General features: G+C 37.4%; 1 protein-coding gene across 2 annotated transcripts; it reads right to left on the bottom strand.

The window, feature by feature from the left end:
• Nucleotides 1-11,509: 11,509 nt before the first annotated feature.
• OGFRL1 (opioid growth factor receptor like 1) lies at nucleotides 11,510-25,337 on the bottom strand. Of its 2 annotated transcripts, none has more exons than XM_027057468.2 (7): nucleotides 24,783-25,337; nucleotides 20,467-20,553; nucleotides 20,235-20,313; nucleotides 16,862-16,940; nucleotides 16,699-16,765; nucleotides 16,448-16,593; nucleotides 11,510-12,381 (listed from the first exon to the last, which is right to left on the bottom strand). In XM_027057468.2, the coding sequence occupies exons 1-7, from the start codon at nucleotides 25,020-25,022 to the stop codon at nucleotides 11,721-11,723; spliced, it is 1,359 nt and encodes a 452-aa protein (XP_026913269.1). In that variant the 5' UTR covers nucleotides 25,023-25,337; the 3' UTR covers nucleotides 11,510-11,720. The 2 variants fall into 2 exon arrangements, with proteins under 2 accessions (XP_026913269.1, XP_026913267.1); XM_027057466.2 differs by having other exon boundaries at nucleotides 20,235-20,316.
• Nucleotides 25,338-25,944: the final 607 nt, after the last annotated feature.

A 25,944-nucleotide genomic window follows, 5' to 3' on the forward strand; every position in this document is an offset into this window, starting at 1 on the left:
TTATAGGGATAATTTTCTTTTCTCTTTTGCTTTCTGCATAAATAACCTTCTCTTTAATCAATTCATATTAGAGTCTGTAAAAATGTCCATAGATGTATAAGGAAGCCAGAAGGCACCAGGGATTCCTGGTGTCACACTCTCCCAGGTGACTTATGTGGGTGGCAGCTTCTGGGTAAACCTTTTCTGGCAGCCACTTCCACCCTGGCATGGAGCAGTGGAATTGAGATGGCCAGAGGAGGATTGACTTGGCTTTTCTTTGTAGGAATTTCAAGACTGAAAGTTATCAGTTCCATCATGAGCACCATCAGGTTGAAGTCCAGATAGCCATCTGAGACCAGCTGAACTTTAGCAGTTACCAATCCAGAAACAAGCTGGCCCACCCACTTTATGGTTTCCAGAGACCATCCAGACGACACTCCGGGAATCTCTTCCACCTGTTCTCTGCTGCCGTATATTTAATACACCTCCTCAATGCCTCCAGATGCCATATTGGGCAAGGAATGAGAGGAGCGTCTAAAATCTAAATGACTAATAATTTACCGAAAGAAACAGGGCCATTCAGGTCCTTATTCAAATTTTGAATACTCCGGGTGTTTAACTAGAAGGAGAAATATAAACAGGAAATTATAGGAATAGTACCACTGGCAAGTTAAAGATGTCCCTACCAATCATCAGGGTGTGACTTGTGAAGAAGATCAGATAAGCTATTACAAAATAGCTTTTCTTTACATATCTGAGTTTCAGGTGAGTGATTTTGTGACTTAATTATACTTTTATAATTTGAGTTCATTACAATAAGCTAAAAAAAAAAAAAGAACAAATGAAGAGTCACCCTTTTCACAAAGTCAAGTTTAGCTCAAGTTTTTCTGAGTATATAACACACTCAATCAAGCCTTTCTTAGGATTGCTTATAAAGAATGCTCATGAAGTTTAAAAGAATTTGGATGACCATTTACTTCCATTCATGAAAACTTCCATAAAGTTTCTATTTAATGAAACCTTAAGATAATGGAGTTTTCATTTCAATTTGGTGGTCAACATGTAGGAAAAAGAAAAGCTCACATAAGAGAAGGGATATAATCAGAAAATCAAACATTGAAGGAAAAAGCCATTTCTTAAGGTGCGGCCTTTACTGTCAAACTGAATTTTGGTGTAAAGTGTAAAACCAGAGGGAAAAAAAGTCAGCTATGCTGTGAACTGCCAAGGGAATTGTTTTTATTCTACCAATGCTCCAGGTGCTTTTCATATAGAGAGACTCCATCTCATGCTCATGCTTGTTTATTTCTATTCGTATAACTCTAAGCCAGGATGGAAACAGGGACTTTGTTGATCCAATAAATGTGATTTTTAAACTACTTCATCTTACCTAAAATTTCAAACCATTAGGAAAAGTAGAACTATGTACTTTTTTTGTTTTATTTAACCTCAAATTTGAAACTTCAGTTAAATCAGCTTACAACCAATTAATGTCATTTGTTACTAAGTGACCCAAGAAACCAGGAAGAAACTATGATCTAGGTTTGTCAAAGCGTTAAATTCTTATGAAATGTCTCAATGTGAATCTTTGTACTTGTCGTAAAAGTAATCCATTTTGGGTGCCTGGGTGGCTCAGTTGGTTGAGCGTCTGATTCTTGATTTTGGCTCAGGTCATTATCTCACAGTCACGAGATGAAGACTGGCATCAGACTCCGTGCTAAGGGTAGGGACTGCTTAAGATTCTCTCTCTCTCTCTTTCTGCCCCTCTACCCTGCTTGAGCTCTCTCTAAAATAAAAATATTAATTCATTTTGAAGGCTACTTGTCTTGAGGAAACTTTATATTTCAGAAATGGATCAAAAAATAGCTGTCCCTACCCTTACACGTCTTGTTTCAAGATATAACTGCTAAACATTTTTTTAATTCAATAAAGGCTTATTGAGTGTTTATTATGTGCTGGGCCCTATAATAGGCACCCAAGATACAAAGGTACACTGTGGCATCTTGGAAAGGTTGCGTTCCTTCTGAAGGCAGAGGGAAGATTAGGGAGTCTTTTGCAACAGATAAAGGCTTATGGGGACAATGGAGATGTAAATGAGGGAGTGGATTGGAGACAACTTTGAGAAATAGAATTAACAGAATTTGTTGTCAAACTGGATGTGCTGACAGATGAAAATTCAGAGGTAGTTCCCTGGTCTCCAGTTTGGAGATAAAGATGTCATTCAGTGAGATTAGAAATGTCCGGGTGGCAGCAGTACAGCCAGCTCCATGTTCCCCCCAGAGATGAAATCTAAATGAGCTACTGTGTCCAGAGAGGCACATGGTCAGAGATAAATGTACTCAAAGTCCATTTTCAGAGCCCCAGTGGGTTTCTTTCCCACATGGAAATGTTTGAACCTGCTTCAGAACCCGCTAAACTTGATCAATGGCCAGTGGCAAATACTCTCAGCAGTGAGTAAAACTCTTCCATGGAGAGGACTCCAGTGCTGGATTAATATTGTATCATAGGTCAGCCCACTGTCTGGGCTGATGCTTCTGAATCCATTCTAATTAGCAAAGCGTGCTCAAGAGTTAAAAGGGGCCACTCATGGCCTCAAACACACTGAACAGAGAGCCGGGGGGCTTAGGTTCTATCTCAAGCTCTTGCATCTGTAGCATTTGAGGGAGGAAAGTCATGTCACTTCTTCTATATCTATGTAAGATTAGGATCCACGCTCACTACTAACTGTAAAAGTCCGTAATTCCCCTTCCCATAACTGTACATTGAAACAGACAAAATGAGGGGAAATTCATCAAAATGAATGCTAGGGAAAATGAAACTGTTCAACTTCTATTTACATCATGAGGATTTATTTCATATCACATTTATAGCATGTGTGAGGCATTCTGAAAGGATAAATGGTTGAACAAGACAATGGCCTAAGACCTATGGTGACCCTGTTTAAATTTCACAGTATGAAGATGCCTATAACTTAGAATTTTGAAAGATGAGTACTTATTTAGCACAAGATTATTCATCCTCCTAGTTCTGATTTTAAGTAAACAATAACAATTAGGCCACAAGTTCGTAGAATTAACTACATATACCTCTTTAATGTTAACTATTAAGAGGCCTTCCACTAAGATATGAAGTGAATATCTACTTGGAGGGTTTGGAATTAAAATTTCATGCTGTTAATAAAAATCAGTACTGATAGTGTCCTAACATAAACTAGATCATCTTCTGATCCTGATCAAAAGGCTTCAGCTCTGCCTCATACTCCAGCTCTTTCTTGGCAAAAAAGGTAAACTAATTCAAAAACAAACATTAAGGATGTAATAAAGGGCTCTTTTGCACATTCATTATATTCACAGTGAGGGGAATTTTCTATCCTGTCAATATCAGTATATGTAACATAAAATCATCAATTCCATAGCTGGGAGCTATGGTAAAAAGAGTACCCTAAAATTGTAAGTAAATCTTCAGCTTTATCTATAAACCTGGTAAACACATTAGATTTCCATTGAGATAAATGCTACACAATGTATGTCATGATCAAACATCTCATTTTCTTCTAGAATAATAGCAGCCACCATAAAGGAGTATCTCGAATATGTCCCTGGTGGTTAACCTACACTTTAGTCCTTTCAAGAAACTCACAAAATAGATATTATCAATGAGAGACTAAATACCCTGAGAATTTACATGACTGGTCCAAAGCCACACAGCCAATGGTAATTGATGACTTTGCCATGTGGACCAAGTCTCTCTGGCCTGAAAAACAGCTCTACTCCATTAAACAAAATGCCTCTTTGCCCTTACTTTTTAGTCCTTCAGGCTTTTTCTTGAACTTCTCTTTCTGACAGCAGTCAAATCATCCTTTCAAAGATCTCAGACAAACTCAGCATTCTAAGGTAAGCTGTCAGATCTCATTTGGTTCACCTCATCTACCACTTCTTTGTTTATTCTTGTTCCTCTAAAATCTTCCTTTTCCAAAGCTGAGAGTTGATAAAACAGGCTATTTTAATCACAACGAAAATATGTTATACACCTTTCGAAAAGAAAATGTTTATATATTCATTGGTAGTGTTAAATATACGCAATGGTTATAAAAGTAGTAGCATGCTAACTATTATAGCAAAATTAATTAATAAACCCAGTCTTTCTGTATAGTTAAATCCATGCTGGCTCTTAATCTCTGTTTTTAGTAACCTATTTTAAAATGCTCTTCCAATTAATCCAACATTTTCTCGGGGATAATCCCAAGGGCAGGATAATCCTTATATGTTCCCTGTGTCAGTTCAGCCTCTTAGTCACAATCAACGAAGCATACAATCACCTACAGGAAACCAAACTGCCCATCGTTACTTTTATCCAGGCTGGGATTTCCTTCCCTCCCTGGAACACCAGCTTGCCTGCTTTACATCACTTGAGGCTTAAAATAAGGAACACACCACAAATCTTTTTTTCCAAATTCTCTCCCATATTAAATTCTATGTTCATAAAGACATGTAGACCCAATCTTGAATTTCTCACTATACTGAGAATCTCCAACCTCCTAGGATTTTGCCTTGCCTACAGACATTAAACCTCTGGGGGAAAGAAGACTTCTCTATCACCAGAATGCATCCATTCCTCCCTCACGACAACTGCTTGTGCACATTCCTCCCTACTAAACAATTCATCCCAAAGGGTGCAGTTAAAATCATGCTCACTCACCACTGTGACTGCTGTTTTCTTCCTCTAAGTTTCTCAATTATGCACAATGTCATTTCATTCTGACTCTTACCACAGTCTAAGTTCTTTCGTCCTCTCTTTTGCTGCCTATCTAGCTCATCCAAGAGCTTGAGCCTATCCAAGCTCATCTTCTTCCTCATCCACACTGTCCAGTTATCTGGACAACTCTTTACTTTTACCTCACAACTGCATTTTTTGTAATCGAAAATTTGACTTGATACAATGATATAAGTGTTGTATGGTGCCAGCTGGCAGCTACACTTGTGGTGAGCATAGAGCTTAGCAGGATGTATAGAGAAACTGAATCACTATGTTGTACCTGAAACTAACGTAACTTTGTGTGTCAACTATATTCTTATTAAAAAGACTAGCCCTATTAAGTAAAAAAATGTCATCTCCATGAGTTATTTTCATTTATCTGTGTTAAATATACTTTTAGAACTTTGCATTAGAGAAAAGCAAAAAAGATAAAACAAACATCCAAGTATTTACACATACAAGTGACCTGCCCTCCAAAATCTTGCAACAAAAGTAATTTCATATGTAAATAAGATTTCACCCTTCAAAATAAAATATTTATTTTACAAAATAAAAGGAAATAATGGTGATCTCATTGATAATCATAAAAATATATGTCTAATCATAGAAAAAGAGCAAGTCATTTTCCCAGCTACTTAAAAATATTTTAATCATGCAAAACCAATATAATGTACTCTAACATAATGCTAAAATGTTAACCAAGATGAAGTGGCTTTTATTCATTTTACAGGATGTATATTTGGCAATAGTTTTTTAAAAATAATTACTCTAAAGGAACTCTAAATATATTATTTCAGAAACAATATTTTAAAATACAGCAGTAAGCAACGGAAACTATTGTTCTTTATACATTTTTGGCATAACACTGCCATACAATTACAGAATTATAAAACAAGTGTTTCATAGTACCATACAGATCCAGAAACTGGTTACAACTCCTACCACATACACATGGTATTGGTACTAACAGACATGCACAGCATTCTGTAATTCATACTGCAGTAGAACACAGGGCACAGAGAAGACCCAGCAGCTGCTGGAGAGTCAGAGCTTATGTGCGAAGTAAAACACACATCTTTTGAAGAATCATACCCATTTTCTTGAAAGACTGAAAAAACAAAGGACACAATAGTTTCCAAAGTGAGATAGTGCCTGGGCCCAGCTGGCCATCTATCTTCTTAGGTAATACTAACAAAAGGCCAATATCTTAAGAAATAAGGAAATGGTCTTTTAATAAAGTAAGTCTTTTAATAAAATAATAAAATAAGAAACAAGTAAATGGTCTTTTAATAAAAAGGAAAAAATGCTTATTAAGGGAGAAGCTAACACTTTGCTCTCAGTTATTTCTCTTGATTGTAATGCCTTGATTGTATTAATGACAATTAATACATTGTCAACTCTCGTATGGGCGATAGTCACTTCATGTGTAGACAATCACATTACTGAGTCTTAACTCAGCCACTCCCCCAATTTAATTTGTTAGTAAAACCACCAACTATTGATACACACTGGCAAAAAAAAATTAAACTTGGTATCTGATCATTTGCCTACTTCTATCAGTCTACTGAAAGGTTTCAGTTTACTGTAGAGTAGAAAGAAGTCATGGTTGAAATGGGAGTATTAATGGGATTCTGTTTGCCCGCCAATCCCTTGATCACCTATGCACAAAAAAACAGAGCTAATTCCAAAATCACATCCCTACCATAAAGCTTCCATGGATCTTTCCTCGTCTGCTTCCCATAATTGTGTCATTTGTACAAACCTAGAATTGGTTATTCTTTATTTCTGTTGTAGGTTTCTTGTTATTGTCTCTAATCTTTTGTTTCATTTGTATTTTCCTTTTCTCCACATGAAACTAAATTTTCTATTAGCACCACAAACAATAATGCTCATCTGACCAAAGACTACAGGACTTAAACATTTCTTAGAACCAAGATTATTATATAACTAATCTCTCTGATTGACATAAACTGTTCTACAAACTCTGCCATAAATTAAAAACGAGAATATGATAAATTTCATAGCTTAAATATATTTTCATAAGGTTTTGGATTCTTTGTTTAAAAAGAGTCTTTTAGCCTAACAAATTATCAACGTCTTTTCACTTTCACTTCATTTTTAATGTACACTGAGTCATCTTATAAAAACTTTTAAATATATATCTATGAAAGAACAACTTAAAAGAACTTTGATTGAAGAACTAGGAGGAAGGGTGGGCGGAAATGGTATTTCAATGTTTCCCAAAATAGTTCTAAAGATTCAATTTACATAGCAAGTGTCCAATTGCTCACAATTTCCTAACTACAAAATGGTAGCAAATTATAACAGATATTTTGTGAAAATTGATAACATATTAAAATTATGTATAGAATCTAAGGTAACCCACCCTCTTCAGAAGCCGGGGATAAGAAAGCTCAACACTCTTCTGAACCAGAGGAGGCTCTGAGGATCTGTCATGACTTTGGAGAGACTGGAACCCAGTGTTGGCTCCACTTTACCAAGATGCTCACCTGATTCTTACTCCCCATTCTGCACTCTACTTCCTGGCACAGTATGAGCCATAAAACAAAGCACTTAATTGTATTCTCTAACATGAAAACTTTAATTCAAGAAAGAAACATTAAGAAGCTATTTCCCACAAATAACTAAAACAATAATTCTCAACAGATCAAGAAAAAAGATGACAAATAACATTCTAATCTAGGAAAAAAAGCAAAAACGGTGCTTTTTAAATGTTTTTAATAAGAAAAGTAATTTCAGATTCCTCCAACCATCTACTGGAATTAAACTTCTAAATAATTCTCTAATAGAATTCCATTTTCTACATCCATCTGCAGCTAAGAACAAGAAGTAAAATACAGACAAATATTACTTGTAGTAACTGAGAAATGTTTAAAATGAAATTCATAGCATGTAGCAAAATCAAACAAAAGCGTAAGTAAATGTAACAATGTAGTTAACATTACTGTAAATACATTTTGTCAAACATAACACACTGTTGAACACTGTGGCAAATACACCTCCTTATGAACTAATACTATTGTCACAAAGGGAAATTTCTCCAAAATGAAAAAGCACCAAAGAAAGTTCATTAAAATAACTGATATTCATGGTTTGGAAAGTTGCTCATGGCAAGATTTTACAATGGAGTAAACATTTAAACTTCTGAATGAAAACCATCTATATTAGTTAAGGCACATCTGGACACCTCCAGGCATTCATAATTATAACTATATTATTATTAACTTCAATAATAAGGGATTTCTAAAACCACAGTCTGTCCCTGAACACAATCTGCTGGGTGGGCTGGATAACTAGAACAGGGATGGAGGCAGGGTAGTACTCACTGTCACCCTAGAAATTACCCACACAAATCTGTTCATGTAATAAACACTACAGAATTCAAAGCTGAAAGAAGTCAGTATATGTAACTCCTAATTTCTAGATCCTACATTGACTCCATCATCGTTCTCTATAACCTTACCTACATTTGAAACGATCCTAGCATGTCTAACTCCAGCCTACCTTCTATTTAACACATATAGCCCAAAAAACAAAGAGGAGTTTTCTAAGCGGGAGACAAATTAGAAATCTTCAAAACCATTCGTATAACAAAGGATCCCCACTCAGCACAAATAGGCATGAAAAGACCCATAGATGAAGCTATAATCAAGTAAGATCAAGAATGTCCTTCTTTTCTCAGGTTAGAAAATAAAGCTTTTAGAGGAGCCTCAATTATAGAAAGACAAAAAAAAAAAAAAAAGGCCCATTTACTCAAGAGTATAAATCCAATCATAACCTCTATTACAAACTTGGGAAATTTAACTTTATACAATGAACCAACTATTCCCTATCAGCTCAACCAGTTTTTGACCACTTGATATGGGAGTTTACCTACAAAAATGGCTTTTTAAAGAGTAACAGATGTAACATTGCACTGTTTTTCCTTTTTCACCAGATCATATCTTCACTCAGATTAAAGCATAAAAACTAAAAGCAATGTAAGTAATTTTATACAAAATATGAAACAAAATGACTATGATAGATATGAAATGACATTTTCATGTTTACATTGTTAATACTGAGCAAAAAAAATCTTAGAACTTCTCTAGTAACTCCTGAGTTGCATATTTTATTTTATCCTCGAAGCTGAAAAATGTAGTCTCAAAATCAAAATTCAAAACAAAACTATGCAAAATAATTTTTGAACTGAGAACTAGACCTGATTTAGAAAAAGCAGACACATTTTCTCTTCTATCATGATTCTTTTGAGTTTCTTATGAGATTGATCATGAAACTGTATAATGGTACAATATTCTTAATGTTATAAACTTTTTCTCTGCTGTACAGAAATATATCTTGTAATTATATATCACTTTACAGTATTTCAAAATACTTTCACATATATTATCTCCTTAGAGATATGAAAGCACAAAATATTAGAAATGTACGAGACTAACCAAGCGATATAACATCTATCTGCCATGAAATGCAAGTAAATATTTTATCAATAGCCAATGTTTATATCCTCACAGTCCAAGGTACAACAATAAAGTCTATATATTTGCAAAGATTCAATAATGTTTCTAGCTATTTGGCCATGCTTCGCTGCATTTTTAAAACAGCTTCTCAGTAAATTTCTGCAAGCATATGGTAGTTTTTAAAAATACAAAACATTAGAGACAAACCCAGAAGGCTGTTTCATATCTAAGACCCACATAAATACGTATCTATAGATATTATTTAAAAAACTATTAATTTTACAAAGTATTCTTTATAGAAAAAAATTATAGACATAATTTTTATCTGCAAAAGGAATGACATCCTCTTATTTGTTCTCCACTGAGGAATTCTCTCATAAATTATTTGCGGATTAAATGTAGGAATCATACTGTTACATATGAATATGGATTTTAAAAACAACATTCTGGGAAAAGGCCACTGTTTATAAATGTAGGCCAGGCAGTTTTTCCCTTGAGACTAAATATTCTCAAATTAACTGTTGCAATCTAATCAAACTCCTAATTAGGAATAATATTCTAAAAGTTAAATTGTTGAATGAAGTGTTTTTATTTGTAAGGGCTCTGATACACTACAGTTTCTAAGCAATTCAGATTATATCCATTTATTTTAGTCTCTGTCCACTGTTTATTAATATTTTAATATCTAGTCACAAATTTTAAATATTTTGCACTTAGAAAGCAGTCTGAACACTTTTTCATGTATTCAAAATTGCTAAGATATTTTGAATTAATCATGTTCCTACAGTTCAGCTCAATGTAACAACTACTCTCATCTTACCCTGTAAAACTGTTTTTTGAGCTCTATGGGGACATTGCTATAAGCAGCACATTACAGGGCCCATACAAAAAAGAAATTGAAATGCAAAAGCAGAATTGTTTCTGCTTTTGTAGAAAGTAGAAAGCAAAAATTGGGATACTCTGGGAACCAGAAATGAGAAGATGCTTTATAACTGGAATATGATATACAACTTGGTTAATAATATATTAAAAACTCAAGTTTGAGCAACTATGATGCTTCATGTAAACTTCAAAGCAATAAAATCATACTTCTAAAGGCATACAATTGGTATATTTTCTAGAAATTCTCTGCTGGAAATCCCCCGATTATAAAGGTTAACAGAGGATGATATGATGTGACTAACAAATAGGACACAGTAAAAATTCTCTGGGGGTTAAAGTGAATCTAAAAGCCCAAGAGACACACAATTGCCAATTCTTCTCTAAATGAAAGTGAATTTTTTTTCTATTAATTGCTTTAACTATATTTGTATGTATGCTTTGAAGTTCTCATCACAGTGATTATTTTCTGATGTGTAACATTAGTAATAATATTACAGAAAGTAAAACTACGTACTCTTAACCAATATTAACACAATAAGTGCTTGCTAAAACTGAGAATACAGAATTTTAAATGTTCTGAATTTCAAGGTTTGACTACTTAGAGATACATCAAATTGTTTTCTTTTTTAAAGATACACTGGACTAAGCAATATTGTTAATTTCACAGCCCACAGAACACTGAGATAGTCAAGGTTTTAGGGACCACTGCCTTGTTACCAGTGTAAGAAGCATGCTATTTAAAAATGTGTATTTTCTTTCCTTATTTTTGAATTCTTTAGTCATTTGCATTCAGAAACAAGCACCGAATTTATATGGAACAGCCATAAAAGCAAAATCCTTTTCTTGGACTTTTGCATCAAAATTTGTTTTTAAGCATTTAACATAGAAAAACATTTTTATTATTTTAAAAAAGCAAATTCTTGATATCATACAGTTAAAAGTGCCCCTCTGTTTGATTTAAATTTCAGTACAGGGGATCACTGGAATGTACCCTAGAAATGCACATGCTGGCCTACAAAGATGGCAAATGAAGGCAAGTGCAGAGACAGGAAAAGAGGAAAGGACAGTGGAAAGCCCAAGAAATGGGCTGGGTGATTATGGCTTCCTAAGAATATCCATTTCACATACCAGAATTTAAAAAGAAACATCTTGAGGTGTTGTAATGAAGATTCCAAATTACTTTCTGAATACATTTGAATCGACTAAATTTGTTTTCCCAGCTTTATGAATCCATAAATTGGGCAATTATGTGGCAAAATAATGAAATTTATCCTCTTGATTTTCTTCATGTAGACCGTAATCTCCCAAAAGAATTTATTTGATATATCAAATACTACATGATTATTTCCACATACACTGAAAATAATTTAAAAGCAATTATTATGTACAGAACTTGGAAACTCACATCCTAAAAGTGTTAGAGAATACATTCATTTATTGGGTCCTGCTTAAAACTTCTTACTAAATATTAAATTCATTATCATTCAAAATAAAAAACCAACAACAAACTGTTTACAACAGAAATTACAAACAGATAGCTAAAATTTGAAATGACCTCTGTTCTTCAGGATATATTGTACAGTTTTTCCTCCCTTACCTATACACGTTTGCGGGTTTTCTGATAATTCACTGTAATGGTACATCATCAGGGGAGCCTGTATTTCCAGGATTTTCACAGTCTTTGTTGTGATTTTCACCTTCTTCATCTTTTTCAGGAGGAACTGCAATTTCCTTCCTCTCTGTAGGATGGCTGACTGCTTTTTCCAGTTGAGAATTTGAATTTTCAGCATTACCGTCCTCTGTCTTTGACTTGGTGGCTTCACTGCTGGGCTCTGTGCTAGGCCTGTCTGCCTCTTCTCCAGCCCCTCCAGGTGCCGCTTTTTTTTCTTCAGCTGTTTTGCTATTCAAATGAATAGCTGAGGAGGAATTTTTAGAGTCCTTGGATTTTTTGTGCATAGAAGTTTGACTGATATGACCAGAGGTGGGAGGGGCAGGCATTTTCTGGGCTTTGCTTCCCTCTGACTGTTCTTTCCTTGGCGGTCCCCAGATAAAATTCTCTGAAGGCGTGTAATGTTTCTGGGCAAACCGTAGGAGCTTTCTCCTCTCTCTCCTGTCTCTAATTGTATAAACAAAATACTCCAGAGCACTCTGTTTAATATTGGGAATAGTGTTTTCTACAAGAGCTTCATGAAGAATAAATTTTACAAGTGGAGATTTAAAACTTTCATATCCAAGCTCACCAAGGCTTTTGAGAATACGAGTGATTCGTAAATAGTTGTGCTGGGACCTGGAAGAGAGGATTGAACAAAAAATGTAGCGGGGAAATCAGGTGAGGGAAAGTAGGGGAATAAAAAGTATTAGAAAAATCATTTTTAATGGAACTGTAAGCCATGGAAATATGCATTACAATTTTAGTGAAAGTCATATTAGACACCATAATAAATTAGAAGTTATTAAACTCTTATACTTCAATGTAATGCCAATCTATGTGAAATTCAAATGTGAAATATAAATTCCTCTTGTTTCTTCATATTTGAGAGATATTTAGGTCTAAAATTTATTCCCACTCATGTTGAATTGTTGTTTAATGTTGAATACACCAAGGATGTGATCTACTAGAGCATTTATTTGCAACGACGCCTGCTGTACCATGCCCACCACAGGTAACTAGTCCCAAACATGAATGCAACATCAGCTATCAGCTGAAGGTATGATTTAGAGTGTCAGAAAAATCCACCACACTGGCCAAGTCATAAGGTAAGCAACAATATCCACTCTACTTTACTGGAACAATTCTGACAAAGGCTGCAAAACTGACTTATTTAGCAGAACACAGTTAACAGCATGGGCTCTGAAGTCAGACCTAGAGTTTATACCATGGCTCTGCCACATACAGCTATAAGAAATTATGGTATCTTCTTCTGACTCAATATGCTCACCTGTAAAGTAGGGGAAATGGTCAATATTTCAATGGACTTTTAGAAGAATAAAATGAGTTGAGACATGTTCAGGGCATGTAGAACTTAAAAAATATTAGATACTATTTAAAATCAATATTATTGCTATTATTTAAATCTGGTACTAAGGACCACCATATATGTACCTATCCCCACTTAATTACCTAATTGTCTTCCATCTATGCCTTCTCTCTCCTTTTTCCCGGAGAATTTTAAATTTTGCTTCTAATGGCATAGACTCCCAAGATGCCTTTTTCCCCAAATTGCACAAACTTCTTCTCTGTCCTCAAACTAAGGCCGTTATCAGATGAATGCTTTTCAAGCTTATCTATCATAATTCACAATATACCTACCCTACATCACTGGGCCAATAGTTGCCTCATTTACAAATACCTGGCCACATCCTAAAAGAATCTTCAGCTACACATATTAATCATGTGCCATCAGCAGCTCAGGTATTTATTTACCCAATATTGACACGCAACCATAACAACCACTTATTTCTAACTTCCTAAAATCTGTTTTATACATCAGACATTGAACTTTATACAAGCAATGCATATACCTGCTTTGGTTTCCAGAAGTACTTACAGCATTTCGCTTATAAATAACTAGCTAATTATTTGGGAAGGGTGAAGAAGGATGTTAAATTACTTGAGGGACAAAAGGGGGTGGTTCTATAGCCTTACATTTTAATAATAAAGTTTGTCTGGACAAAACAAAATTCTTAATGAGTCAGGATAGATAAACACTGAAAAAGACAAGTCTGGCAGTTTTTATCATCCCCATTCTTCTGGATGTTTCCTACAAAAGTATTATCTTAATATTCAACTCTTTGAGGCCAAAAGGTAAAACACAGCAGAGATATATTTCAGCCTCATGAATCTATATTTTTTAATAGTGGAGAAGTTAAGAGTCTTCTGAGACAACACAAATTTGAATGAGGTTAAGGCAATCTGCCATTAATAGCAGAGATGACTTAGTGTTAGGTTAGTATGGGGTATATACTCTCCAAAAACTTAAGCAACATCTGCTTCATAAATCTATGAAAAAGAGATACATGGAAAAGCGAGGAAACATTTTTCTAAAAAATCCCCAAGATGAGTTATATAATCCAACAAAATTGTCTATGTTTGCAACCAGCTCAATTGCAAACATCCAGTCGAAGACAAATGACCAAGATAAAATTTCTGTACACATTTATCTGTATCTATGCACTCTTCAATTTAAAATATTTACATTACATAAAATATGTACACAACAACCCAATATTTACACTGAGTTCAAGAGAATGAAAATCAGGACTATGGAACAAAATTGTACAAGAAAGAAATTGAGTGTGTCAGTATGATTTGAAATAAATTTCGCAAATGAAGACAAAAAGGAAGAGAGGACACCAGCTGAAACCCACCCAATATTGTAAGCAGCCTCTGGGGTTGCAAAGCAGATAAAAGGGAGAAGCTGGGCTTCCCAACAGAAGTAAGGGCAGTAAATTGCCCTGAAAAAGTCAGGAAGACTAGGTAGGTGAAGAGAGAATACACAAAAGGCAAGAACCAGGAGACAGGAGATAAAAGTTAGAAGCAATTCCTGGGTCTAAAATATGGCTCAGTAATCTAAGGTGATTACAAATAAAACTGGAAATACAGCTTAGTGGTTGATCTATATGTTTGTATTCTCATGTTCAAAAATATTTCACTTCTTTTAGTCATGGTCACTTGTTCACTGAACATTATTTCATTTCACTTTCATTCAGTTTTTTTTTGGTCCGCTGGGCTACTATAAATATATTGAGTTTCCTGCCTACTCTAAAAAACTCAAGATGTCATACAGATTAAAACACAAATAAAAGCTCTGTGCAACACCCAGGGAAAGAAAAACGAGAGACAGTGGGTGGCAGAAAGAAAAGGATCTGAATGAGGCAAAGGGAATATGACAGTTAATTCAAGGCTCCTTTCCCCTGACCCAAGCCAGGAGATCATTTTAATTAAAACCTTCAGAAGGGTTCTGTTTCCAACTGTCAGTTAGAGGATCTGAAAATAAAACCCCAAGGAGGATTTAAGCTGGCAAATGTTATTTTGTTCAGTGTTTATTCATTCAACAAACAGTTACTAAACAAGATTTCTATTCCAACCAAAATTAACAAGTTGGGGATGGAGATGCTCTAAAATAAAAGTTTACCATCCTACATATCAATAGGCTATTTGCATACAGCTTTCATTGACAGTGGGACATTAAGTGCTTAGAAATTCTGTGCAAAGACAGCGACCCTCATTGCTTAGGCAGAGGCATAATATACTTCTGCTATAAGTGCCCTATATATATCAAATTTAACTTGAGTTATGAGTTAATGGGTCTTCTAGTCAGGATCATAAAGCTTTATGCCCATATCTTCAGTGTTTTAGTACAAGCTACCATTTTAATAGTGTTGATTATAACTAATAAAGTAAAAAGAAGGCTTAAACATTAATACTTATACTCATTTTAGCAAAGCAAGATGAAAGTTCTAGAAAAACACCAAAAAATTCAGTTAATTGATGCTCAAAACTGTTTTCAGCAAAGAAAAATTTCTTAGGTTAGCTTTTTTTTTTTTTTCTCTTAGTACTTGCCCAGTTCGGCTAATTATAATGTGCTTAAAAAAAATGCTTTAAAGCTGCTGGTTTTATGGTCCAGCATTCATAAGCCACCCTATAATTAAAATGAAAAAAATTCAGTTTGCATACAAAGAAAATACTAAGAAAAATAAACTCTGGGTATAAGTATTAATGAAAGTTATAAATATCCAGGCAAAAAAAAAAAAAAAACCCCAGCAAATCAATTCCAAATAAACTATGTTAAAATTCTCTTCACAGATTTTAGGATTTATTAAGCAAAAATGGGCTTTTGTTTTTACTTAAATAATGACGATTCTAATTTTCCCCCTTTTTTAGAAACGTACAAGCCCATTTCCTTCTTATAAAATGATTTTTTTTATGTCATAGGCTTCATTTATAGATTTAGTCTAAGAAGGTACCATGCTTGAGGAACAGACTGTGCCACAAGAAGCTCACAGCCTAGCCGAGGGGAGCTGGAAAAATGCATACACAAAATAAGTACAAATGCCAAGATACATGCTATAAAGAGGAAGAGAGGCCACACTTGGCTTTGGGCAGTAGAGAGGTTTCAGGAAGAAACAGCTGTGAAGCAGAATGGCCTTATTTCTACCTGGAATTTCACTCTTTCTTATAGCTATTTTGTTGTGCTTTAGATGGGACAAGGAATAAAATGCATTTCAGACTAGCTTTTGAATTCAGATTCCTGGGTCCATCTACTAGTTAGCTGTTCCTATGTTCCACGGAGAATTCTAACCAAGAAAAGATAACATGCTGGCCCCTGGTGTGCCGTTGGGGCTTTACTTACTCATTCAGATGCTGAAATCTTTCCTGCCAGTTAACAGCACGAGCAACATTTCCAGTTTTATCAACCAGTTTTATTCCAAAAAATTCTAACATCATCTTATAAGCCAGGAGGAATCTTTTAATTGCTTCTTTCGTTTTTTTGAATTCCTAAGGGGGAGAAAAAAGTCAGCTGAAATGATTCAATAGTTACCAGGACAATAAATAGCAATATTATTTGGTAATCGCATATAAAATGAAATGAACTTGCATTACCTCAATTTCATATGTAGTTAATTCTTTAGCATAAAAATTCAAGCCTTGTTCTCTCAGGGGGAAAAGCCTATTTTTTAGAAAAATAATATTATTATATTAATGCTATCTGAAAAACATACATGATTAAATAGGACATGGTTCAAGATACATAAATGTAACTGACCATTGAATGTAAGTGTGGTTGTGCTCCAGCTTTTCATAATCTCCTTTCCACTTATTTAGAACTTCTTCAATGTAAACACCTAGACAGTAAACATTTAGAAAATGAGCCAGACATTTAAGACACTGTTGATGACATTTTAATATTTAATCAATCTTTCTTTATATTAAAACCTCTGAAATGTAATTATAGCATGTGAAAATACTGTTTTTAAAAAATGTTTATTTATTTATTTTCAGAAAGACAGTGCAAGTGGGGGAGGGACAGAGAGAGGGAGAGAGAGAATCCCAAGCAGGCTTTGCTCTGTCAGCACAGAGCTCAATGTGGGGCATCCCAGGAACTGTGAGATCATGACCTGAGCCAAAATCCAGAGTCAGATGCTTAACCGACCGAGCCACCAAGGAATAATGCTTTCAAAAGAAAAATACCTTATGCCATATGCTCAGTTATGTAATAAGCCTAATTTTTAAAAAATCAGTGGCACCACAAATCACAGAAAGTCTATCAGTGTTACTCTAAAGCAGAGGCTGACAAAGTACAGTCTGCCATCTGTTTTATAAAGTTTTATTGGAACACAGCCATGCACATTCACATTTATATATTTTACACTACAATAGTAGAGTTGAGTAGTTGCAATAAAGACTAATGGCCCACACACCTGAAAATATTTACTACCTGGTCTTGTACAGAAAAAGTTTGCCAACCCCTGCCCTAGATGGTCATACAGTTCTTTAAAAACAAGACGGGATCAAAATGGAATGTAGGCAAAAAAAAAAAAAAAAAAAAAGGAATGTAGGCCAGGAAAAAAAAAAAAAAGGAATAAAAGAAAGGTGAGAGAAAAGAGAAGGGAAGAAGGAAAAATGGAAGAAAAAGGACCCAAATTACATACAGTATATATCATCCAGCTTACTCTTCACAGAACTCTCCCAAACCAGTACTATTATCCCCATTTTACTAATGAGGACATTATGTGATTTGTTCAAAGTCACACACTAACAAAAGACTAAATGTAGGAATAGAACACAGGTCTTTCTGTTTCCAAAAAGTAAGTCCTCTTCACCACATTTTATTGTTTCCTCATAAGAACTTATTACAGTTGACCCTGAACAACATGGGTTTGAACTGTATTGTAAGAATACAGTATATAATGCATATCACATAACAAAATATGCATTAATCAAGTGTTTATGCTATTGGTAAGGCTTAAAGTCAACAGTAGGCTATCAACAGTTAAGTTTTGGGGAGTCAAAAGTTACACACGGATATTTGACTGCACAGGGGTTGGCACCCATAACCCCTATACTGCTCAAGGGTCAACTGTGTAACAAAATCCTCCTGCTTCTCAAATTCTGTCTATGTCCTCACAATTGACTATGTGGCCAATTAGTCAATTTTAAGGAAAAAAAAAACAAAACACAAAATATTTCTCTAAATATAACTCATCTCATTCTTGTTTCTTCCAGAGATCACCAGTTTGTAGTTGAGGCCTACTCTTGGAAGGCTGAGTAAAAAGTTGTTTTTGAATCATACTATTGGCTTTATCAGCAATTTAAAACTATTTACCTCCATAATCTCCCTTCCAACTACCCCTCCACCTACTTACACAAGTAAAATACATCACTGCAGGCTTACACTTATTGGCAAGTGTATGTGTATGTGTGTGGATACACCCACATGATAGGAAATTGTGTGAGTTGGTGTAATTTATATAATAAACTAGAACACATTCTATGTGACCTTAGATAAAACTCCTGACTCCCACCAACCTTACATGATTTCAAAATAAATTTTGTGATAAAAATTACAAAAAATTAATAACAGTGTTTGAATTTATTACTTTAAATTACTACCTCAAAAATAAATTCACTACTAGAAATACAAAAATAATTCAGTTAAGTACTCTCATGTTCAATGTTTTTAATATTTGAAGGCATTACTTTAGGTGAATTTTATTAAATTCAAATCAGAGTCAAATTAACAATCATTGCATTTCTTCTGAAGGTTTTCTTGCCCCAGGTCCTAAAAAACCCTAATAATTTAATTAATATTATTTCAATTAGTAAATAAAACAGTGTGTTTTTATCATTAGTAAATACAACAGAACACTTTTATCCAGAGGTTTCCTCCCAAGTCTGAGCAAACTTTTGGGACACTTTAATTAACATTAAATTAATTAAAGACCAGTGGATTTGGCCATTGGAGCAATGTTCTTAAGTCCTAACTTCTAACTGGTGCATCTCTCAGTGCACAACACAGGGAATTCCTCCTCCCAACATGCCACCCACCCTTCAGACAGCCCTCCTCCAGTTTGTTCACCAAAGAATACACAGTCCGGCTACTTGGAAAGCTTTGCAATCTATGACCCTCATTCCCTGATTCACTTGGCTGCGGATTTGGCTCAGATTCCACTAAGAGCAAAGAGCAGAAGCCAGGGCCATCTGGTCACTTCACAGAGATAAGGGCAAGGAGAAAAGCCAACTTTGCTGGTTTGACCTGAATAAAATTAGGATGTTCATCATGAACCACAGCATGGTACTTTGGTGAAATATGCATATTACCATAGTGGATGCATCCTCTCCCTATAGGGAGAGAATCTTAGAAAAGATCTTACAAGGGTAATTGTAGAATTGTGAAGGAGGAGGCCGTTTATTTGGCAGGGTTGAATGGAGATGTAGTGTCTCTGTAGTTCCCTTCCCAGGATATTGGAACAGTGAACTGAGACTGCCAGGAACCCCTGACCCCTGAATCTAAAAATCAACAGGAAAGATCATTCTAATACAAATATTACTTTTCAATTATGTTCTAAATAATTTGGGGATATGGCATAGTAAAAAAAATACTGAACTGGGGATCCTAGACCCAACCCTATAATCGAGTGACCAGACAAGTCAGTCATTCAAGCTTTAAAACCCAGTGACCTCATCTTTAAAATAAGGAAGATTAAAAAAATAATAAAATAAAATAAAATAAAATAAAATAAAATAAAATAAAATAAAATAAAATAAAATAAAATAAAATAAGGAAGATTAATCTGATCTCCTCTAAGGTTTCTTAATAATCTAGTATTTTATGATTCTACAAATTTCATCTCTTTCCCTCTCACAAAAGTGGCCCCCACTACCTTTAAGACAATAGCCCCTGTGAACAAATGGTGGGAAAGTATTGCTAATCCACAGTTATTCCTCTAGAATTTGCCAAGTTAAAGTTCACAAGTCTAGGGTCTAGGGCTTTGGGGACACCTTAGACTACATAGCAAAGTGAAGCCAACCAATGAACAAGTGCATTAAGAATGTACTGACCACAGAATAAACAAAGAATAACTAGGTGTATGTTATCATGTAACATTTGCTTTTTACCAAGGTAGCAGATTACTCACCATCTGGCTTAAAAGGAATTTTATTCTTATAAAAACGAAGATTGCTCAAGTCATTTTGATATCGGATATCTTTGAAGTTCTGCTAAAGGAAAAAAATACATCAATCTCCAGCATATGGACATATAAAAAAGGCACAAGGACCCTTCTTGCATGTTTGCTCACTAGCACCACAAAATAACAAAAACAGAAGGGAAATATTTTACATTGTAGAAAAAACATTCTATACTCTTACTGGGTACTGATGTCGGTATTTGTACAAATCCCTCGCAGCATAAAAGCTTCTCTTTGGTTTGGCAGTTGCTTCAGTGGAATCACCACCCTAAAAGGAAAAGTAAAATTCCATTTACATGTTGAAGCACAATAATTTCACTGAGAAATTTCTAGAACACCTAAAATAATGAGCATCCATAAGGAAAGCCTGAAAAGTGTCGAGCTGTTCAGAATAATGACAATATTATACATTTGCTTTTAATGATGCCTACTAGCAACATTTGTTGGCATTCTATTTGCCTGATTTGAACCCAATAACATTTGTCCTAAAATGTTTTACTAAATAAAAAACGATACTATTCACCAAAAGCCTATGGAGGCCAAATGTTGTAGATTAATACTCATTAGAAATAGAACTCAAAATGAATTTAAGACATTTACCTTACCAGAGGTTACACAAGTGATTCTATGACCAAAATTATTTTTGAATACACAATATTAAAAAATTGTTAAGAAAATAAATTCTACAAAGAAAATTATCATTGATTTGCAACATTTAGCTGAACTTAAAGGCAAATAATACTCATGAAAGGGAAAGGGGATTTTTAAAACAACCTAAATAGCTTTCTAAACTCCATCCTTTATTGCACCATAACAAGTATACAAAGGCATGAATAATCTGTTAATCCAGTGATAACACTATGTGACATAAATCAGCAAATTTATAATATATATACACAAAGCAGTAAAAGCTCTCAAATGGAATGAACTTTGGATTGTAGTAACTTATGTGTGGTAGTTCATCCATACTATTTAACTTATAAAAATTCTCACCACCATAATGATTTTAAAAGTATAAGAAACAGGTCAATATAATGGATTTAAGTTCTCTAACTATATGTATTGTTATAATGCATTAAGAAAGTGCTTTGTGTCCCATGTCATCCAGGACAATAAGACAGATAACAATAATGAAACAGAAGACAATGTTTAGGTCTGAATATTCATTAAGAGCTTCACCTCCCAAATCCCTTTCTCATCATCCCCCACCCCCATCTGTATTGACAGATTAGCATCCTCCAAGCAATTTTCACACATTTTTCAAGTGGTGTGATTCTCACTATTACTACAAGTATAGAGATACTTACTTTAACACCAAATCCTCTGATGTTTAACATTAGCTACTCTGTCATGTTACATAAGCAAGGAAAAGCTTAAATTCTGGTCCTTGCCACACGTTTCAAAATAGCTCTGCCTAGCAAGTTTCTGAATCTATTTAGCCTGAGCTACAACCATATGAATCATCATCTTACATTTGTACAGAAAGCACTTTTCCCATTTACAAAGCACTTACATGTATATTATTTCATTTGATTTTTACGACACACCTGGATGGCAGATATTAGTGTTTCCCTCTTAGAAACAAGGTAACCCAGCCTTAGAGAAGTTCAACAAGGCCCTCGAGCTCAGTGACAGCACAGGATGTGGAATTCCAGGCTCTGGGCTGCAAGTCCAACTAATTAGGCATGAATCCATTTCAGCTCCACTAAAAGTGAAGGAGCATTATAGAAACCTGGGTATAATGTCAACAGCCCAAGACTTGGGCTGTCTTAACTCTGTTACTTATTTGTGAGGCCTTAAGCCAACCACTTAACTGAATCTTAGTTTTATTATCTGTGAAACAAAGATAATGACAATAATGACTCATGCCCTACCTATTTCTCCAGATTATTATGAGAATGATTGCATCCTCCAACCTCTAAATGTACCAACCTGCAAGCATCTGTCTTTGTTCCTCCAGCTTCTGCTCCTTTTGGAATCTCTACCCTTTCCCTTCTCACCTGCCCAGTCAAGGATTTTGTTCCTTAATATATTGTTCCTATTCCCTGCATCATCAAAATTTCTCACACCACCAACAGACTGATGACTGCAGTTCTGGACTAAGGCTCCATTCATCGATATAGTTAAGAACTCCACTTAGACGTCCAAGAGGATATAAAATTCAGGGGAATTCTTAATTTAACCTCTGATGATGCTTTTTCCCTAGACTCTTCTGGATCATTCCCCTCAGCAGACATATGTGTACAATTTCTAAGCTTAAACATATACAATCTTCCTTGACCCAAATCTCCCTTCAAGCCATAGCTTTGCTTCCTGTTTTGATAAAATATCACCAAACAATTGTGCATAACCCCTATCTCCTCCTCTTCTCCCATGACACACCCCAATCAGGTTTTCATCCTCAGCATTCCATCAAAATGGCTCTTTCAATGTCACTAACTAATCTCCATTTTACCAAACCATTTCTCAGTGCTCAACTCAGGCAACCTCCCAGCAGCACTGGGCCTGTGAAATATCTCCCTCCTTCCTGCAACACTGTCAGATGTCACACCTCTACTGGTTTCTTCCTATCTCATTGGTTGTCTCTTGTCAGCCTTCTCTTTAGCTCCTCCTCTTCTGCATAGGTTCCAAATTGAGGAGTGCCCAGGGTTTAGTCCTTATTCCTCATCACTCCTTAATGACCACATATCTCCCCTGACTTTCCACACCACCAACAGACTGATGACTGCAGTTCTGGACTAAGGCTCCATTCATCATCGATATAGTTAAGAACTCCACTTAGACGTCCAAGTGGATATAAAATTCAGGGGAATTCTTAATTTAACCTCTGATGATGCTTTTTCCCTAGACTTACTCATCTTACTTATTGGCGCCATCATTTGTTAAATATTCACTTGAACTAGGAATACAGCAGGTATTCCTAGGAGGTAAGAAGTAGTCAGACTGGGATATATTCTAAAGGTAGGTCCAGTAGTACTTGCAAATGACTATGGGGAGAGGGAACAAAAGCAAAAATAAAAAGGAGATTTTTAAAAGAAGTTAAATGGTGACACTAACAAAAATAAATCACTAAAGGGGAAAAGGGAGGGCTGCTGTGGTCTACCATTTTCTGGGGTCACAATTAACTGAAACATTAATTATGAAACTGTTTTATACAGAGGGACCTGGTTAGCTGGATTGAATCTGGGCTGGAATTTTTTGATAGCCCAGACTTCTTTGAGAAGGTTACTTAATTGGGAGACAAGAGAAAGAGAAAAACTGGAACCTAGCCTCTAATACTTTTTGAGGGTTGAATTTGCAATTCAAAATGACCCATCAGCAATCCAGAGCACAAGGGGCAAGGGGATCCCCACGATATTGACAGGTTAAAGGTTGTACATTGGTCACAGACATACTTGGGTTTGCATCATTCTCTCCCTGAGTATTCTTGGGCAAGCTTCTACTCTCCAAGCCTCAGGTTTGTCTAAAATGGGGATTAAAAACAGCAACTCCCACCCAACCCCCAAAATCGCAGGTGACTAAAACAACGTGTTTAGCATGGAGCCTGCACTAAGACTTTGTCTCCTCCTCACCTAAACAGAGATGATCATCCAGATGAAGGAGGCAGCCTTGGCTGTAATATTTAGGTGGTGACTCCTCTACTCCAGTCAAGCAACCAGTGGTCACATTTGACTTTGGGCTCCATTTTTTTTTTCCACTCTCATTTCCCCCTAGCTATAAAGAGGAGGGCCTAATGCAGAACCACAAACCTTAACATACCTCCAGGATGCGCACTTCTCCAGAGGGCTGGCTACACAGTTCCCCCTTTCCAAAGTTTTCTGAATTATTTTCAGTCCGTCAGAGGTTAATAGGGAGTATTTAACTATTTACTAACCTCTCCTCCAAACTGTATTAGCCAAATGATTTAAGGACAGTTGGATCAACAAGTCTCTGGGTGATACAAGAGTTCTGCAGAGTACCCTGAACTCCTCAGTTGAAAGGCCTTACTTAGGGCGTTTTAACTTCGGATGGGGGTCTCCAACCCTACTCTGAATGGCTGTAAACCCCACGGTAGGGGAGGGTGCTCGCTGCTCCTCACTTGCAGTCCCACCTTATTCTGGGTAATTTTTCCCAATGACACGCACTAGACCGGTTTTCACAATCCTCTATTTTTAGACAGGTTCCTCCCACCCCACCTTCGCAGCACCCAGATGCGCCGCAGAGGCAAAGAAAACACCCATTCAAGTTGGGTTCTGCCCTCAGGGACTTTCTCGCAGTGCCCGCGGTCAGGCCCCAGGCCGGCAGCGAAAGGCTCCGGCACCGCAGGCCCCCAGGTCCGCGAGGCTGCGGGACGGCGGCCGGCGCGGAGGGGTCTGGCCGCAAAGGACCGGCAGCCGCTGGCGCCCCTGCCCTGCGTGTGCAGGGGTCGCTCGGCGATTGCTCCGGCCCCCGGCGACGTCCTTCCTCCAGGGGCAGGGGCACCCCGGCCCGGCCCGAGGCCACCGCGGGGCCGCGTACCTGCTCGGCGCCCGCCGCCTCGGCGTCTCCGTCCGGCGCGGGGCTGGCGCGGGGCCGCCCGCCCGCTCGCTCCGGGGGCTGCGCAGGCTGCTCGGGCTCCTGCCCCGGGCCCTCGCCGCCGCCGCCGCCGCCCGGCCCGGGCTCCTCGGGCTCGGGCTCCGAGTCCGTCTGCCAGGTGGAGTCGCAGTCCTCCACGGTGGTGGGCTCGCGGAAGCTGACCCCGCCGAGCAGGTTGCCCATTGAAGAGGCGGCGGCGGGCGCGGGGCTGGCGGGCTGCGGAGCGCGGGGCGCGGGCTGCGGCAGGCGCGCTAGGGCCCGGGCATGGCCGCGGCCAGGGCGCTGGGCGGCAGCCTCGGCCCGCCCGCCACCGCACTGCCTCAGCGCGGCGAGCGGCAGACAGGCACACTCGCGGGGAGGAGCCGGCGGCCCCGGGACCGCCGCCGCCGACGCTTGAACCCGCCCATCTGGTTCCTTCCTCTCCCCACCCGCGGGAACCCGCGCGGGCCCGGATCCCTGGGGAGCGTAGTGCCTCCACTCTCCCCACCCCCACCTGGCCTGAGCGCTGACAGCCTCAGCCCCGGGGACACACCTCACTTTCCCCTTCCCCCCACCTCCCCGGAAGGCCTGCCTTCGCGGGGCCTTTGACGTCTCCAGGGAAGGATCGGGATCTGCTGCGGTTCACCCACTCCTCTCCACCCCTACCCGGGCAGGGCAACCAGCTTGGGGCTCCTCCCAGCTGAGCGGGAAGAGTGGTCCCGCCCAGCTCGGGGAGCCACGGCTGGGGTGGACGTGTTATCGAAGACAGCAGAGTCTGGAGGCCAGTCCTGTCCACACCTCCTCCCCCTCTCCCGGCTGGTCCGGGAAAAAGATAAATTAGCCACAGCAGAAGAAGACAAAAGCTAATGGTGATGGGGCACCACACATCAACAGAAAATCCCAGCTACCACGACTGCAGGTATTTAGGGCAGCCACCTAGAGACCCCATGGACTAGATAAAGTCAAAGCTATCTGTCACCTCATCTAATGAGCAAACATCTCTTGAAACAAAAGGAGCAATAATAGCTAAACTTCTTCATTGATCTGTGGATTGTTATTACTATTACCCACTCCAAATCTATACTCTGAGTAGAATAAAAACTCAGAATGGTAGGCCTCTTGGTCT

Source organism: Acinonyx jubatus, chromosome B2 (genome assembly GCF_027475565.1).
Source record: "Acinonyx jubatus isolate Ajub_Pintada_27869175 chromosome B2, VMU_Ajub_asm_v1.0, whole genome shotgun sequence".
NCBI classification, from domain to species: Eukaryota; Metazoa; Chordata; class Mammalia; order Carnivora; family Felidae; genus Acinonyx; species Acinonyx jubatus.